Source organism: Zonotrichia albicollis, chromosome 7, assembly GCF_047830755.1.
Source record: "Zonotrichia albicollis isolate bZonAlb1 chromosome 7, bZonAlb1.hap1, whole genome shotgun sequence".
NCBI classification, from domain to species: domain Eukaryota; kingdom Metazoa; phylum Chordata; class Aves; order Passeriformes; family Passerellidae; genus Zonotrichia; species Zonotrichia albicollis.
The window spans coordinates 15,439,733-15,457,202 of NC_133825.1; the positions used below are offsets into that span (position 1 = coordinate 15,439,733).

At 48.4% G+C, this 17,470-nt stretch overlaps 1 protein-coding gene across 1 annotated transcript in view; it reads left to right on the top strand.

Annotated features, from left to right (window-relative positions):
• LOC141729645 (C-type lectin domain family 2 member B-like) overlaps nucleotides 1–12,514 on the top strand; it is a 100,870-nt gene extending 88,356 nt beyond the window's left edge. The window contains exons 4-6 of the mRNA XM_074544394.1: nucleotides 6,702–6,883; nucleotides 7,084–7,184; nucleotides 7,275–12,514. Of these exons, the coding sequence (XP_074400495.1) occupies nucleotides 6,702–6,883; nucleotides 7,084–7,184; nucleotides 7,275–7,389 (398 nt within the window). The 3' untranslated portion in view covers nucleotides 7,390–12,514. The remainder of the gene's footprint in view (nucleotides 1–6,701; nucleotides 6,884–7,083; nucleotides 7,185–7,274) is intronic.
• Nucleotides 12,515–17,470: the final 4,956 nt, after the last annotated feature.

Consider the following 17,470-nt stretch of genomic DNA (forward strand, 5'->3'; position numbering starts at 1 on the left):
CAAAACCTCATTGCTCACCCAGGCTGGAAGTTTGCCTGCTTGACTCCTCTTTGGGCACACAGGGACTGTCTGTTCCTGTGCCCTCAAGATCTCTGATTTGAAGCATGCCTACCCTTCCTGAGCTATTTTGTTTTTAAGGGCTGTGTCCACAGGAAGTCTGAATAAGTCTCCTAAATAGGCCAAAGTCTGCCCTCCTAAAGTCCAGTGTAAAAGTCTTGTTGACATTCCTCCCAATATCACCAAATATCAAGAACGCTATTGTGAAAAACAGCAATCACTTGTTTTTAAAACTTTAAAAGTTTAATACTAATAAAATGGTTATAAAAATAGTAATACAATTAGAGTAATAATAATTTGGACAATTTGAATTAGGAAAAGATGAGACAATAAAGACAAAGACGTCCGGGTACGTTTTTCTGGGCAGCATGAGCCCGAAAATAGGACACCCGTTAACAAAGGATTAACCCTTAAAAGCAATAGCCTGTTTCATATTCATACACTTCATACATGATGCATAAATTCCATTTAAAGACAGGATTTTGTCTGGTCATTGTCAAATTCTTCCTCCAAATCCCAACAGCGCCTTCGAGGCGGGAAGATGTTCGTTTCTTCTGATAAGCTGGCAATAAATTCTTCTTGTCTGAAACATTTAGGTGTCCTGTGGCTGCTGTCTCGCTGCGAGTCCTTTCTTTTAAAAATGTATCCTACATAGCATCGTTTCTATTTTAACAATTTTTATAACCTAAAACTATATTTAACACAGTACTTAAGAGAATTAATACAGCATTACTTTCTAACACAACACGTTTTCATATTCATATTCATATTCACATATTCATTTTCATATTTGCGAAAAGCCAATCGTAATATACACGCATTTTTCACAACTACGATTTCATCATCACCTGCCTCAGAAGGCCTCCAACCAGCACATCTCCCAACAGCTCATCCCTATTCATAAACAACAAATCTAGTAAAGTCTCTCTCCTGGAAAACTCACTCACTCACCAGCTGTAACTCATGAGCCCTGGCAGCACGCGCGGATTGCCTTGGATCTCGAACGGGCATGCAGGGTGTTTCGCTTTTTCCGACATCTTTGGCTCCCTGACAACTTTCCTGTTTAATGACCCCAAACCGGCTCCCCCCCCCCCCCCCCCCCCTCCACGCCCTTTGCCGCGCTCCCATTGGCAGCTTCCCTGCGCGCTGTTTGGTCAAACTGGCCAAAATCCCTCCCACATCCACATCGGCGCCAACCTACGGCGACCCCGGCCGTGCCCGGTGGGTCTGGCCGGGAGCGGAGCGACGGCGGCAGAGCTCGGCGGCGGCTCCAGCCCAGGTGGGACCGCGGTCGGTGCTGCCCCAGCTCGGGGCTCGCTGCGGGCCGGGGGGCTCTGGCGAGTTCCTGGTGCCGGCTTCCCCCGTGTGCCCCCTGCGCTGGGATCGCCGAGGGAGCGGCTGCCCGCGCTCACACAATCACAGAATCTCTGGGTTGGGTTACAAGAAACCTCCAAGATCATCGAGTCCAACCCATCCCCAACACCTCAGCTAAACCCTGGCACCCAGTGCCACATCCAGGCTTTTTTCAAACACATCCAGGGATGCTGAATCCACCACCTCCACAGGCAGGCCATTTCAGTTCTTTATCAATCTTTATGCAAAAAAAAAAAAAAAACCCTCTTATTCCTAATATCCAACCTATATTTCCCTTGGTGCAGGTTAAGGCTGTGCCCTCTGGTTCTGTCAGTGCTGCCTGGAGAAAGAGCCCAACCCCAGCAGAGCACAGCCACCTTTCAGGAGCTGTACAGAGTGATGAGGGCACCCCTGAGTCTCCTTTTCTCCAGGCTGAGCACCCCCAGCTCCCTCAGGAGTTCCTCACAGGGTTTGTGTTCCCAGCCCCTCTCCAGCCTTGTTTCCTCCTCTGGACGCGCTCCAGCGTCTCAACGTCCTTCCCAAGCTGAGGGGCCAGAGCTGGACACAGCACTCCAGGTGTGGCCTCACCAGGGCCAGGCACAGGGGCACAATGACCTCCCTGCTGCTGCTGACCACACCATTCCTGATCCAGGCCAGGAGCCCTTGGCCTTCCTGGCCACCAGGACACACTGCTGGCTCATGTTCAGCCGGCTGTCACCGGCACCCCCAGATCCCTTTCTGCCTGGGCACTGCCCAGCCACACCGTCCCCAGCCCAGAGCATGGCAGGGGTTATTGTGGCCAAAATGCAGCACTCAGCACTTGGATTGATTAAACTTCATCTCCTTGGCCTCTGCCATTCCATGCAACAGTACCAGGTCTCTCTGCAGAGCTCTCCTACCTTCCCACAGAGGGACACAGCTCCCAGCTCAGAGTCCTCTGCAGATTCACTAATGAAAGCCTCAATGCCCTCATCCACGGGGTCAGTGCAAACACTGAACAGAGCTGGCCCCAGCACAGAGCCCTGAGGGACAGCCCTGGTGCCTGGCCCCAGCTGGATGCAGCACCCTCAGCACCACTCTCTGGCCCATCCAGCCAGGGCTGAGCCCAGCACAGAGTGCTCCAGTCCCAGCCCTGGGCTGCAGCTTTTCCAGGAGGGAGCTGTGGCAGACACTGCCAAAGGCCTTGCTGGAGCCCAGACAGGCACATCCACAGCCTTTCCTGCACCCACCAGCAGGGTCACCTGCTCATGCAAGGAGACCAGCTTGGTCAAACACGACCCAGCCCTCCTAAACCCCTGCTGGCTGGCTCTGACACCCTGGCCATCCTGGAAGTGCTGCCTGCTGGAATCAATATGAACTGCTCCATGGCCTTACTGGGCACTGAGGCCAGGCTAACTGGCCTGGAATTGCCAGGATCCTCCTTCCCACCCTTGTTGTGGATGGGTGTCACACTGGCCAGCTTCCAGCCATCTGGAACCTCCCCAGTGAGCCAGGGATGTTGGTAAATGATGGAGAGCAGCTTCCCAAGCTCATCTGCCAGCTCCCTCATCCCCCTGGGGTGGATCCCCTCTGGGCCCACAGATTTATGAACATCCAAGCAGCTCAGCAGTTCTCTGACTGCTTCCTCCTGGATAACAGGGGGCCCCTTCTGCTCCCTGGCACCATCCACCAGCCCAGGAGGACACTTGTCCTGAGGACAAGCTGTGTTCCCACTAAAGATTGAGACAAAGAAGGCATTGAGCACCTCTGCCTTCTCCTCATCTGCAGTTACTGAGTTCCCTCCTGCACCCAAAAAAGAATAAAAGCTGGTCTTACCCTTCCTTTTACCATTAATATATTTGGAATCCTTTACAAAATTTGCCGCCTTAAGTTCAAACTGAGCTTTGGCCTCCCTAATTTTTTTCCTATTTACTCTAGCAGCCCCCTTAAATACTTCCTGAGAATCCTGACCCTGCTTCCAAAGATGATACATCCTCCTTTAATTCCTGAGTTCCTTCAAAACCTCATTGCTCACCCAGGCTGGAAGTTTGCCTGCTTGACTCCTCTTTGGGCACACAGGGACTGTCTGTTCCTGTGCCCTCAAGATCTCTGATTTGAAGCATGCCTACCCTTCCTGAGCTATTTTGTTTTTAAGGGCTGTGTCCACAGGAAGTCTGAATAAGTCTCCTAAATAGGCCAAAGTCTGCCCTCCTAAAGTCCAGTGTAAAAGTCTTGTTGACATTCCTCCCAATATCACCAAATATCAAGAACGCTATTGTGAAAAACAGCAATCACTTGTTTTTAAAACTTTAAAAGTTTAATACTAATAAAATGGTTATAAAAATAGTAATACAATTAGAGTAATAATAATTTGGACAATTTGAATTAGGAAAAGATGAGACAATAAAGACAAAGACGTCCGGGTACGTTTTTCTGGGCAGCATGAGCCCGAAAATAGGACACCCGTTAACAAAGGATTAACCCTTAAAAGCAATAGCCTGTTTCATATTCATACACTTCATACATGATGCATAAATTCCATTTAAAGACAGGATTTTGTCTGGTCATTGTCAAATTCTTCCTCCAAATCCCAACAGCGCCTTCGAGGCGGGAAGATGTTCGTTTCTTCTGATAAGCTGGCAATAAATTCTTCTTGTCTGAAACATTTAGGTGTCCTGTGGCTGCTGTCTCGCTGCGAGTCCTTTCTTTTAAAAATGTATCCTACATAGCATCGTTTCTATTTTAACAATTTTTATAACCTAAAACTATATTTAACACAGTACTTAAGAGAATTAATACAGCATTACTTTCTAACACAACACGTTTTCATATTCATATTCATATTCACATATTCATTTTCATATTTGCGAAAAGCCAATCGTAATATACACGCATTTTTCACAACTACGATTTCATCATCACCTGCCTCAGAAGGCCTCCAACCAGCACATCTCCCAACAGCTCATCCCTATTCATAAACAACAAATCTAGTAAAGTCTCTCTCCTGGAAAACTCACTCACTCACCAGCTGTAACTCATGAGCCCTGGCAGCACGCGCGGATTGCCTTGGATCTCGAACGGGCATGCAGGGTGTTTCGCTTTTTCCGACATCTTTGGCTCCCTGACAACTTTCCTGTTTAATGACCCCAAACCGGCTCCCCCCCCCCCCCCCCCCCCTCCACGCCCTTTGCCGCGCTCCCATTGGCAGCTTCCCTGCGCGCTGTTTGGTCAAACTGGCCAAAATCCCTCCCACATCCACATCGGCGCCAACCTACGGCGACCCCGGCCGTGCCCGGTGGGTCTGGCCGGGAGCGGAGCGACGGCGGCAGAGCTCGGCGGCGGCTCCAGCCCAGGTGGGACCGCGGTCGGTGCTGCCCCAGCTCGGGGCTCGCTGCGGGCCGGGGGGCTCTGGCGAGTTCCTGGTGCCGGCTTCCCCCGTGTGCCCAGGCAGGGAGCCGCAGCGGCCGTGCCGGCGCTCGGTGTGCCCGGGCTCCGAGGCGCCGGGGCAGGGAATCATGCGGGGCACAATGGTGAGCAGCCCGGGGCTGCTCTTCTTGCCCCTCGGCAGGCGGACTCCGAGCCGCAGCTGCCCCGGGCCAGCAGCTCGCAGGCTGAGAAGGCTGGGCCGGGGCGTAAGAGGAGAGGGACACAGAGTGCTTTTGGTGGCACCGGGCACCTGGCCTGGCCCAGCCCAGCCCAAGAATCCCTGGCAGCATTCCCTGCACCATTGCCCGGCCCCACGGCGGCTGCGGCTCCGCGGGCAGGCGGATCCAGGAGTTCAGAGTGGGCAAAATGGGAGTGAGGGACAGGAGGCAGCTGGTGCCAGTGGGCGAAATGGCTTTGCTGCCAGCTGGCAGGGAGAGGAGGAGGAGGGAGAAAGTGGTGCAAAGTAAAGGGGAGAGAAAGAGGGACAAGGCTGGAGGGGCGCAAGGTGGCAGGGATGGCCATGGGGCAGGCGGGCATTTTGCTTTCCAGCTCTGTGGGAGGAAAAAAAAAGAACTGTGAAATCCATGCAGGAAAAGAGGGGAGAAAAAGCAGGTGGTGGAAATCAGAGACAATTGGGATTCATTTTATTTTCCTGAACTACAAAGGCTCTGTAGGAGGCAGGGCTGCGACGGCTCCTATCCCGAAAAACCCGCACTAATAAAGAGGGACCCGCACTGGAGAACCTGGAGAAGAACCTCGGCCCCGGGGAAGCTGCTCCTGGGGGTCTCCCTGCTGCGGCCCTCGACCCTCCTCTCTCCCCTCGCCGTACACCACCAGCCCCTCACTGTTTTCCCGCACGCTGAATGCTCAAAACGGCCAAAAGGCGCCACTGCGGTGGCAGTGGAGCTGGGAAGTGGCTTTAGCCCAGGTGTGACCCGCGGTCAGTGTTGCCCCAGCTCGAGGCTGTGCTTGTCTCGCACCTGCTGCTGCTCCTCTGGGCAGTGGGGACAGCGCCGCCACAGCTGCCACCGCCCTCCTGAGCCCCTGCAGGGCTGGCACCAGCAGTGACCTCTCATCGTGTCCCTTTCAGGGTGCCATCAGCGCAGCTGTGAAGCTGTTCCCGAGGCCGAGCCCCCAAATGATCTGCCAGCACTCCTGATGTCTCTGCAGCAAGGTGCTGTTTGTTCTGGGCACAGAGATGCCGGCTGTGACCAGGAGGACAGTGAATTCTGCTCCATTCCTGGAGCTGCGAATGAGCCCCTGCAGGACCAATCGGCAACAGGGAATAGACACAGAAGATTTCTACGTGAGTACACGGCCACCCCTGTGCCCTCTAGGGTGGGGACAGTGTCCCCTCCCAAGGCCAGGGCTGGCAGGTGTGTGGCTGTTTCCTGATGTCTGGAAGAGGCCTTGTGCTCTGCTGGGCCCCATCCGTGGCTGGAAGCAAGAGCCCCAGCTGCCCCCAAGGCTGTGCAGTTCTCCTGCTGCAGCCTGTGCCCACAGCTGTGTCCCTGCCTGTGCCCACAGCTGTGTCCCTGCCTGTGGCCAGGCTCTTGGCTCTCTGGCTGCCAGCAGAGGGAGGCCCACACTGCCTCAGGGCTCCCTGCTCTGCTCCCTGGCCATGGGCTGAGCAGATTGCAGGGCCGGCTCTGCTTCTGGCAGCCAGCAGCTCTTTCCTGCTCCAGGTGAATGGTTCAGGTGCCATCCCGTGGGCACGGCGGTGCTGATTCTGCTGCTCCTGGTGCTGGTGCTGGCTTTGGGGGCGGCCGTGGCTGTGCTGGCAGGTAAGGGAGGGGCAGCAGCCTGGGCCCAGCCCCTCGGGGCAGAGCGGGCTCCCTGCTCCCTGCACAGGGGAATCCTCAGAGCTTCTCCTCTTCCCCCTGCAGCACCACAGCTTCCAGTCACACCTGCAACTCCACAGTGTGTTCTGGGCTGTCCCTTTGAGTGGGTTGGGCACAAGGGGGTCTGCTACTACTTCTCAAAATATCATGGCACATGGGAGCAGGGTCAGGAACGGTGCTCCGAGCTCAATGCCTCCCTGGCCATTGCCAAGGATGAGGAGGCCATGGTGAGTGAGGGGCTGCGGGCGGTGTGGGCTGGCTGAGGGCAGCCTGGGGGCGCTCCTGGGCCGGGCTCGGTGCTCGCAGGGCCGGGGCTGCAGCCCTGGGCCGGGGCCTTGCAGGGAAGGAGCCCCGGCGTGCGGGGGCAGCCCCGGGCCCGTGTCCCCCCGAGGGGCCGGGGCAGCTCCCACTCCTCTCTCCTGGGCAGTATTTGCTCTTCCGCCTCCGCGGGAACGGCGATTTCTGGCTCGGGCTGCGCAGACGGGGCGAGCGCCTGCACTGGGGGGACGGCAGCAGCTACAGCTCCCGGTGAGTGCCGGGGAGCCGGGCAGGGCCTGGGGGAACAGGGGCACAAGGGCTTCCCCTGGCAGCCAGCGCTGCCTCCGCTCCTCCCTGCAGGGCTCCTGTCTTTGACAATTCCGAGTGTGTGTACCTGGCTGATGAGAGATTCAGGAGTGTCAACTGCTCCAGTGGGCGGCCGTATGTCTGCAGCAAGGCCCAAGCTCCCCTGTAACAAGGACTGCACAAAGGACCTTCTCCACGCTGGGCAGTGCCAGCTTCTCCTCTGAGCCCAGCACAGCGCTGTCCTTCCTCAGCTGCACCCTGTGCCTTGCACTTCTCTCAGGGTCACCTCAGTGCCTCTTCATCCCCAGTGCCAACACTGGGCTGGGGCTGCAAAGGAAAAGTCTCTGCAATCCATCCTGCCACCGATGCTGCCTGCAGTGAGTGCATTGCCCTCATTATATGTGAGAAACATGGCTCAGTATTTACACTTTTTGTAAAAGTTCATAACGGTTTAAAATCCCATCCTGGGATATTTGCACACAGTTAACTTAAACTGTGTTTTCCATATTTTAGAGCGACATGCATATTTATACGAGTTTTTCAGAATTCAGACATGACTTTGAATTTACACCATGTTTTGTTCTTTTCTAACTTTTGACTTGTGTTGCAGTGTGTTGCAATTTCCTGTTTTAGCCATCCCAGTCCTTTCCCAGGTGTGGCAATACCTTCTCCCTTCCCCTCCCCTTACCTCCTGCTAAGTGCTGTATGTCAAGCTTAACCTTCCAGCAAGGGCGTCATGTGATTGGCAGAAGTTCAAAAGATGCTTTGCAGCCCTGGGGTCATTGGCCTGTCTAAGTGTCATTGTCCCCTGAGACTCCGCCCTTCCCACCTGGTTGGTGGCACACCTATCCCTTCCCTTCCCCTTCTCCCCGAGCTTAAAAGGACACTGAGACCATGCTGTCAGCATTCTGTTGTAGCTGTTACAGGATTCAGAGATCTGTGACCTTGGAATAAAACTCTGGATTAAACCCTACATCAGAATCCATCTCCTTTTTCTCTTCACTTCGCACCAGAGGTAATACTGAGTTCCTGCTTGCCTGGACTCGTCCCAAGTGTCTATCTGCAACATCCAGCCAGCCAAAGGTGTCTCTGAGGTGAAACACCACAGCTGCCGCCTTTGGTCCAGCAGCAGGGGCCACATGAGCCCAGGCACGTTCCATCTGGTAATATTGGGATCATATTCCAATATTTTGGCACCCAACATGTGGCTGATCGACTCTGCAGCCCCAAGAAGCTTCTCGGAATCTCAGAACTTGGGAAGACTTTAAGGCAGCTGAGCATCCACTGGAAGAGCTTTGGCTTCATTGCTCTCCAGAGAGACTTTGGGACTGACCCCACAAGAAGTCTCGTGGAACGCTCTGTGCCTATGGAAAATGCTGCTCCTTTCTGGTGAGTGATTTTTTGAAGGAGAATAGGGGAGCCCCTCCTGCCCATGGGGTCCTATTCCGGTGAGGAGAATAGCCTGCCTGAGTTTTTTACCATATTCTAATAGACTTGTCTTCAGGCCATCTTGTACTTTAAAGTAATATATTTAATTTTTTTCTTGTGTTTCTATCTTCTTGTATTTTCACTCCCTGATAACGAGGGTCCGTAAAGTCTTTTTTTTCCATGTTCTGGTTTTTATTTCTGTTGAACTTGTCTTTCTGATAAGAAAGTCCCTGAATGTGGCAAATCAATTATTTTACACCATTTTCTGAGTTAGTTACATTGCTGTAGTGTGTTTTTTACTTTGTAATTCTTTGAAGTAGTTTTGTTTTGTATCCCTGTATTTTTCCCAAATGGTTTATCCCAGATGGTACCCACCTCCCTTTACCTGTGTAATCCCTCTCCCTGGCTGAGATCATCCCCAAATCACCACTCTGGCTCTCTTCAATCACTCAGCATCCCATCCCTTCCATCTAGAAGCTTCGGTCCAGGTCGTTGAGTGATCAGCCAGAGGCCAGGGGTCAGCCCCCCAAGCCTTGCCCCATACGCTGTCCTAAATGTCCATGCCCCAGTGCCCATCCCTTAGGGTCACTCATTGGTCAGTAAAATGTTATCTACTTTCGGTTTCCACCTCCCTTTAAATGTAACCTTTACACCTCTCCCAGGGCCCTCAGCAGGAGGCCCCTAAGGTGCAGGAGCTCCCCAGAGCCCCTGAATAAAACCTTGGATTAATCCCTGCTAAGAGTCGGCCCTTTATCTTCTCCCGATGTCTCTGGTGTCTCCTCTGCTGCAAAGGCGACCAGCTCAGCTGCCCTCAGTACCCTCGGGTGTCTCCCCGCTGTCAGAGGGGTCGGGGCTGCCCCCCCGGTGTCTGGGACTGGGGACTGGCCAAGGGTTCCTGAGAGGCTCCCAGAGGGACAGAGACATTACATGAAACAATAATTTCAACATTTCAGTCTCTGTTATGCTATGGTCTAAGATAGTATCTATTACACCACTATTTATAAAAGCTATAGGGTGAGTACATAAACTGACAGATTATACTGCATCAAAAGCAGTAATTACAAATTGCACTATAACAGAATTTTTCTGATGCATAATAACTTGTAAAACAAATGTTAATACATAAATGCAGAAGCCAATGCCTATATTTGTTATAAATAACATTATACAGCAAGCTCCAGTAGGAAATCCAAATTACCCTGGGCTCCTGGAAATCATCACAAACTGGCCTGAAGGTGAGAATTTTGGATTGTCCTTGGAAGATATGAGAAACCACCCTCACTTTTAAAATCTTAAAGGTTTTTTTAACCTTAAAAAAATACAACAGACTGAATGAGGAAAAAATTACAGCTCTGGGGAGGGTTTTTGTGACTGTCAGCCACAGGCTCATTTACAAAATGGATGCTCTGCCTTTTATGCCCTCAGCCCCTCCCAAAGCTTTGTCAGTCAGCTCCTCCTCTGCCCTCCACAGGTGGAGATCACTTCCTCACACCTTGATTGGAGCTCAGGTGTTGTCCTGTGGCCCCTCCTGGTAATGAGCCGGCCCTCTCCAAATGCCCTGGGAACTGAGGCTGCTACAAAGGGGAGGGAAAGGGGAATAGGGGAGGATATTTTACAGTAACAGCACTCTACATCTACAAAACCTCTCCTCACATACCCGTAATAGCTGCCTCTCAATTGTGAGAGCAAGCCATCACAATATTCATCTATAAATAAAACCCCATTTTCTTTTCCTATGTGTCATTTGTCTCAAACAATTAGCTCTAATTTTTGATTCTGATAATCTGCTCTTACTTCTCAAAAAAGCAAAATTTAATGAATCATACTAGTATCTGTTGATGTGGGTGAGGACAGTGGGAACAGAAGGCAAAATCTCACTTTTTTTTCAGCCACACCTATTTGGAATGGACAAAATGGGATCACTGAGGTCTGGTTTGGCTTTCTTACACCCATCTACCATGTCCATGGGGCTGCTACTCATAGCAGGTGTATGTTAGTGATGAGAAGAGAGGCCAACTAGCCTTCTAATACCTGTTGTATTAAAAGACAGCTGAGCAATGACAGTGGTCTGGGGTGCCTTTCTTGCCCCCACCTTGCCATGCCTATGGGATTGCTGCCCACAGCAGGGCTATGGAATCTTCTTGGTGGTGAACACGGGCCAACCTGGTCTTGCCCTTAATTTATTGTTTCGCTCTACTTGTTGGTCCTTAAGGAAACTGCCCCAATACTTCTGATGGTTCCCTGCGTACTTCCCCTCAACAGATGCTTGTGATTCTCATCTATTAAAACAGGACAATTACATCAATAAATGATACAATTCAAACTCCCCACCCAAAGTATTAGTTAAACAATCTTCAAGCTGGTGACAGCTTGACTCCACTTTTCGGATGTCTTCAATCTTCCTTGGTTCTCTCTCACCTGCTCTGCATGTTACAGTCTATTCTTTGGGTTCTCTCATCAGCCTTTAATTCTGTTGCTGTGAGTCCCTTTTGCTCTGGGGTTGGCACAGCCCATTCAGCTCTCAGGTAGAAGGATCCTTCCAAGCCAAAAGGATTTCTGAAGCAGTCCTAACCTGCAGTCCCTGGGTGCCTTCAGGCCATCCATCCAAAAGGAAAAGTGACTTCTGAACCCTGAGAGAGCCCAGTGATCTGTTGGCAGCAGAAATCAGGAATGGAGAAGGTGATTCCAGCTCTGCTGGGTGCTGTTCCTCCCCATTAGACAGGAGAGGATCAAGCACATTCCATCAGCCTTTGCTTTCTCAGGGCATGAAATCCCTGAGGAGACAAGGCCACCTCAGGGCCATCAGATCCCACCTGAGAGAAGGAAATGCTAAAAACCTCACCATGGTCTCAGCCACTAAAATGAGGAACTTTTCTTGTGGGTTCCCAATACCATTTCCAACAAAGCCCAGCTGGTGCTGAAAATTGCATTCACATTCAGGGGGCAAAACCAATAAGGAGTCACAGATATCTGAGGTAAAATTAGTGACACATAAATGTAAAATTTCTTTGTTTTTAACAGACGCAGATTTTCATATTTTAAGACCAAACCTTCTCTGACACACAAAGGGGCATAAAATCCAGAAACACTTTAGTTTCCACTTGAAATATTTGTTTTTTGGCAATTCTATTTGTACATGAAGTGTGGGTGTATGAACACTACTGAAGCACACAAATACTAAGACTACTACTGCAAAGTGCAGAAATTACTGAAAAGTATCTTCTACTGGCAGCAAGAGTAAACATGTCTAAAGGTTTCCTTGTACAGAGAGTAGCTACAATGAATGATTCCAACACCAAAATCAACTGGAAAAAATTATTTCAGGTAAAGTGTTAAAGAAATGAACACTGTATTATAGGTATGTATTCTAGTATTGGATTTTTGCATATATTAAAATGAATTCTATAAGTGTGGTGTTAATGTGACTTTGCTAAAAGTACATAGTTTCTATTTCTGTTGCTAACTAAAACTTGGAAATAGCTGATCTAGATATGCTTGTGGTAAAATGCCTGCTTGGTTGAGATAATATCCAAGGAACATATGATGCCAACTATCTGCACTCATCTTCTGAAGGCAGTGTGGACCCCAGCCCAAGAACTGAAGGTGATGATAAAATTAACCAAAACCACAACCAAGTAATGTGCATGCTCTAAAAAGCAGGACCCGAGGAGGAGCCATGCAAAACAGTTCTTGGGACATGTAAACCAGTTTGGGAAAAAATTAACATATGCACCAGGCTGATGCAATAGAAATGCTATATAATTTTTTTTCCAAACTAGCAGGTGTGCTCCACGCTGAGGGCCAAGACACACCCAGCTGTAACCTCTGCTTTGTTGTCTTTGTCTCCTATTAAACTCCTTCATTAAACTTTTATATTTTACCAGGAAAAGGAATAGTGTTTTTTCAGGTATTTTCTGAGTCATATTTTCAAGATAATAAGCAGAAACTAAACTGTCTGTGGGCAAGAGAGCACTACAGTGAGTCACAGTTTGACATAGGAAGAATTTAGGGAAGTGACACAAAAGCTTTTTATCTAACTGAAAGTCTGTTGAACCACTAAGCAGCTGAATATACCTTTGTGAAGGATACTGTTAAAACCAAAGGAACCCGGCAATTTCCTCTTCCCCTTCTGGCACAGAGTGAGGTACCACAGCCGGGCGGGCGCTGCCACGGGGCCGGGCTGGGTCCCTTCTCCCCCGGCCCCGCTGCCGGGCAGGGAGAAGGGGATGCTGCGGGCCGAATGGAGCCGGCCTTGCTCTCATCTCACTGCTTGTTACACCCCCAGCCCGGCCCAGCCGAGCCCCGGGAGCAGCCCCAGGCCAGCATCGGGATTTTACCGCAGAGAAGCGGCCGCAGCCATCGGGCAGGGCAAGGAGAAGCCGCCCCTGTCCCAGCCAGCCCAGCCCCAGCGCTGCTGCTGCTGCTGCTGCTGAGCTCCGGCCGCGCTGATCAGATCGGAGCCGCTCCCCAGCCGCGGCTCCGGGTCTGGAACGGGGTCAGGGCAAACATCTGCAGGCTCCAAGCAGCACACAAACCCTTTCAGTGTTTCAGTCCTAACTCGAGTGAGAGAGAAGAACGTGTAAAAGAACAACATGAAAACATCACGGTCAGTGAGGATGAAGTTAAGTCCCAAATGGGAGGGACGAGGAGATGTCTTGATTTTAAAGCTGAAAAACTCTTGTAAGCTATGGAGAAAAGACACTTTTTCCCTATAACGCATAAAACTATGGGGAGATGAAGGGTTCAAATTGATATCCAACAATTTTAATTAAGCAGCAATTTTATATAAAATAATACAATCAAATATAATCAAGCAGATATAAAATAATTTGGCAGCGGTTTGGATAAACCATAAGCAAAACGGATCGGTCGGGGTACAGGGAGGGTTTTTCTCACCCTGCCTCATGTACAAAAGGCAAAAGGATTCAAACACAACATACATACTGTATGCTAACACATACTCATAAATAATTTCCTGTAAATCCCCTCCTGTTTTCGATTATTGAAATCTGTGTCACTGCACTGCATAGCAAATGCTCAGCCTGTTGCTGAGGGGTCTTTTGGCTTTTCAGGGGTTGTTTCTGAAGAAGGCTTCTCCTCATCCTTACTGTCCTTTGAACAACCCCACAGGATGCACATGTGCCCCAAGTCTTTTGTTATAGAAGCCATCATTATATTCCAAAAATGAGCCTTATTATTTCATAGATACCTGGAATCATCCCTGTTTTGTCCATCCCAAGACCAATTTTGCTTTGGGAGTTGTCCCAGTTTTGTTCCTCACAAGGCCTAATCTGTTTTAGAATATTGCTTATCTCAATACTCCATCCTCTATCCTATTTTTCCATGAACATCTGTGAACATTTGTTTCATGACACTAATTACATATCCTTTTCCTCTATTACTTTTTAACAAATATTTTCTAAAATATCAATACAGTTGCAATTATTAGCATGAATCATATTCATTTAGCACAATTTCCCCCATTTTCTCTTTTGATCATATGGATTAGTGCTTTTTAATAAAAGACTGAAACTTGGTATCTTCTACATACCCAAAAATCCAGGTTTTCACATTCCCTTATTTCTCTTTTTGATCAAATTCAATACATGGTATTTTCACATACATAACGCAGGAGATAAAAAATGGTCTAGGCAACAATTCCAATAATGAGTCCAGCTAGTACAAACGACCAGATTTCCCCAAAGGGGTTCCAACTTTTAACAGGTACAATTCGCTTCTTTTGATCAACACTTTTCCATTGCTATGTAGTTTTAGACAGCATTTTGATGTGTTATATTTCTCACAAACTCCTCCTTTTTCAGCCATTATACAGTCCAAGGCCAATCAGCTTTGATAGACTGTTACTAGCATGGGCATGCTTTGTTGGGTAGCTGTTTTGTTCCAACTGCACTCAATTACCTTTTGCAGTCTTAGCAATTCATTTAATGCCTAGTTTGGAGTTCTATATTCCCTGGATCTGTTTTGAGCCCAAATAGCCAGATTGTAAAAGTTTTTGTGTGCCATTCATTTTCACTCCATTTATAGCTGCCCCTTATCAAAAGGTTTAGGTTTGCCTTGTTATTGCCCATGGCTTTATCAAGTGGGGCTTTCTCTGGTGGATTTCCCTTGGAGCAGGGCAGGGTGCAGGAGGAGGGTTGGATAACTCCTAACCTACAGGTCCCTTTCCATCTCCGGGTAACTGACTGCATACTCACTGTCCACAAATCCAGTATAACCCATCAGGGGCCTTCCATGTTCTACTTATATTGTCTGGTTGATTCCAATAGGGATCTATATTTTCTATGGAATGGTAAGGGCTAGGTACAGAACTATTATACCAGCACAGAATAATTTGACTGTCTCACTTGCAATCATTTCTATTTGTTGTTCTCTAATATGCATTGGTTGTGCTTGGCTACCTGGTCATAGTTCTATTATCTGAATTTACACTTAAGGTAGATTCACAGGGGGTATGTCCCACCTCTTTGGTATAGTTCTTGGTATAGTTCTTCTCAAGTTATACAAATTGGTCTAATTACCTGCTGACGTAAAGTCCACCTTTCAGGCCATTTTATTTTCTCAGACATTTGGGTGTAATTCCCTTTTTGAAAGTGTTCTGGAGCTAGACCTTTGCCCCTCTACTGCCATCTTTCAACCATTTGAGTTCCCCCACAAATCCAACATCTTGATAAACCCAACTCGGTTGTGATTTTTGGCATTAAGTCTACAGAATGATTTCTACCTCAGTTTGGCAAATCCCAGTCACTATTTTGCTGCCTTCATTGGTTATACAACACCCTTGGATTTTTCCCTTTATTCTTACCTTGCTGTTTTTGTTCTGAATTTCCCCACTCTTCTCTTTTTGGGAAACAAAGGAATTCTCCCTCTGTGGGGCAGTCTGGGCTGGAAGGCCTCCATTGGCCCAATCCTAGATTAACTCCCCCCCAATAGGCTCAGCCATTTCTGTGGCAAGTTTGTAAACTTGTCTGGTTGTAACATTCAGCATCAACAGAGTGATGTACTGCAAAAACAGTCATTGAATTGTGACTGTCCCCTATGAGTTGGTAGCATTTATTGCAGGGGTTGCAGATGCACAGGGTACCAGGATCCATGTCAGGAGCAACTACCTCAGGAGTCTGGACTCTTCACCTCTCTCACAGCCCCTTGGGCTGCAGCCAAGGGCTGAGATTGTCTTCTTGGGAGCAGAGTTTGTGTCCTGAAACCTCATTGCTGATACCATTTCTGCTGAGCCAATCTCCACTCTTACCCCTTGGATACAATGATTATAGCACAGGATACTATTTCTGTGTGCACCTCTCAGATACAGTGATTATAGCACAGGATACTATTTCTGTGTGCACCCTCAGATACAATGATTATAGCACAGGATACTATTTCTGTGTAGCCCACCTGGGTGCAAGGATGATGGCACAGGATCCTTACAGTCTGGACGCACTGTCCTATTGCTTTCCCTGCGTTAATTGGCAGTTCTTTTTTTATGAAATAAAAGGGGCTTTGGAGATGTGCCAACCACAGGTAATGTTTTAACACTCTTTTCTATAAAGGAAAAACTAAAACGATTTAGTTAAGCAATAAAAAAAGAGATTGTTATAAGATCTAACTTACTGGTTGCTGTTTACTCTGACGTTGGGGATAATTACTAAATCATCTTTGCCACTGTTAATGCCATCCGAAATGCCTATGTGTAGAGGAAACAAATCTATGGTAAGAATCATAAATATCCTTCCCCCAACAGCTGTCAGTGATAATACAATTATCTATTACAGAATGGCACACTTGCTCTCTTGCCTGTTCATAGGCTATTACAGCTAAAACTCGTTGGTCTCTGTCTTCTCTTAATTGAGCTGTTGCATGAAAGGTTCTATCTCTATTACCTAAAGGTGTTCCTATAAAATCTCTGAAAAGGCATGCTACTGTAAACTGGTCACATAAGCGATTTAAGCAGGTTAAACAAAGCAGTTGATTTTCCCCTTCTTCTATTTTGGTTACCTTCCACCACAAGTTAAACTGTACAGACAATACAAGCCCACGGGGGACAGCCTAGGCCATGCCCAGCACATCCAGTGCTCTGTTTCTCTCTGGACCTCTGCTGCTGTCATTAGTCCCTGATCCCCGTGTATCGGGAGACGCTGAATTTATTCTTTGTGACATTGTTTGTTCTCCAAACACAGCGAGGTTACTCACCCCAATGATTCCAGAATTATGGCAAGCTGGTGTTTGAGCAAAGGTTAAAATTTTACAACATTACCAAATTTTCCATCTGTAGTCAAGGTGTTTGTATGTTCCAGCTGAGCTCACTGATATATCAGTGTGTTCACACTCTGGACCAACCCTGATGTTGGGTAACCACGGTGACAATGTTAATACCACCTCTCCTTACAATAGTTTCATCCAATGCCTAAAATTAGTAGCTTGCATAAAAATTTCTACTGGACATAAACTATACTTTTCAGCCAGCCTTTGGTACACATTGCACATTTTCCCTTTGCTGTAACACAATGACTTTGAGAAACATATCACACATATCAAACACTCACTTAATTTGGCCAAACTTATAAAACATACATTCATTACTATAAACACGTTTACCCCAAATTATTTGCTTTTATCACTTCAAATTGTAATCCAAATCTTGGAATAATAGGCTTCAACAAAATTCTGGCTACTGTTTGAGCTGTAGCCTGAGCTGCAGGGACTGCTTCTACCCACTGAGTCAATTAATAACTAATCGATATTTCCACCTGCCCACTCTGGGTAAATCAATCTGGATCCTTCTAAATGCCCTGTACACTATATAGCAG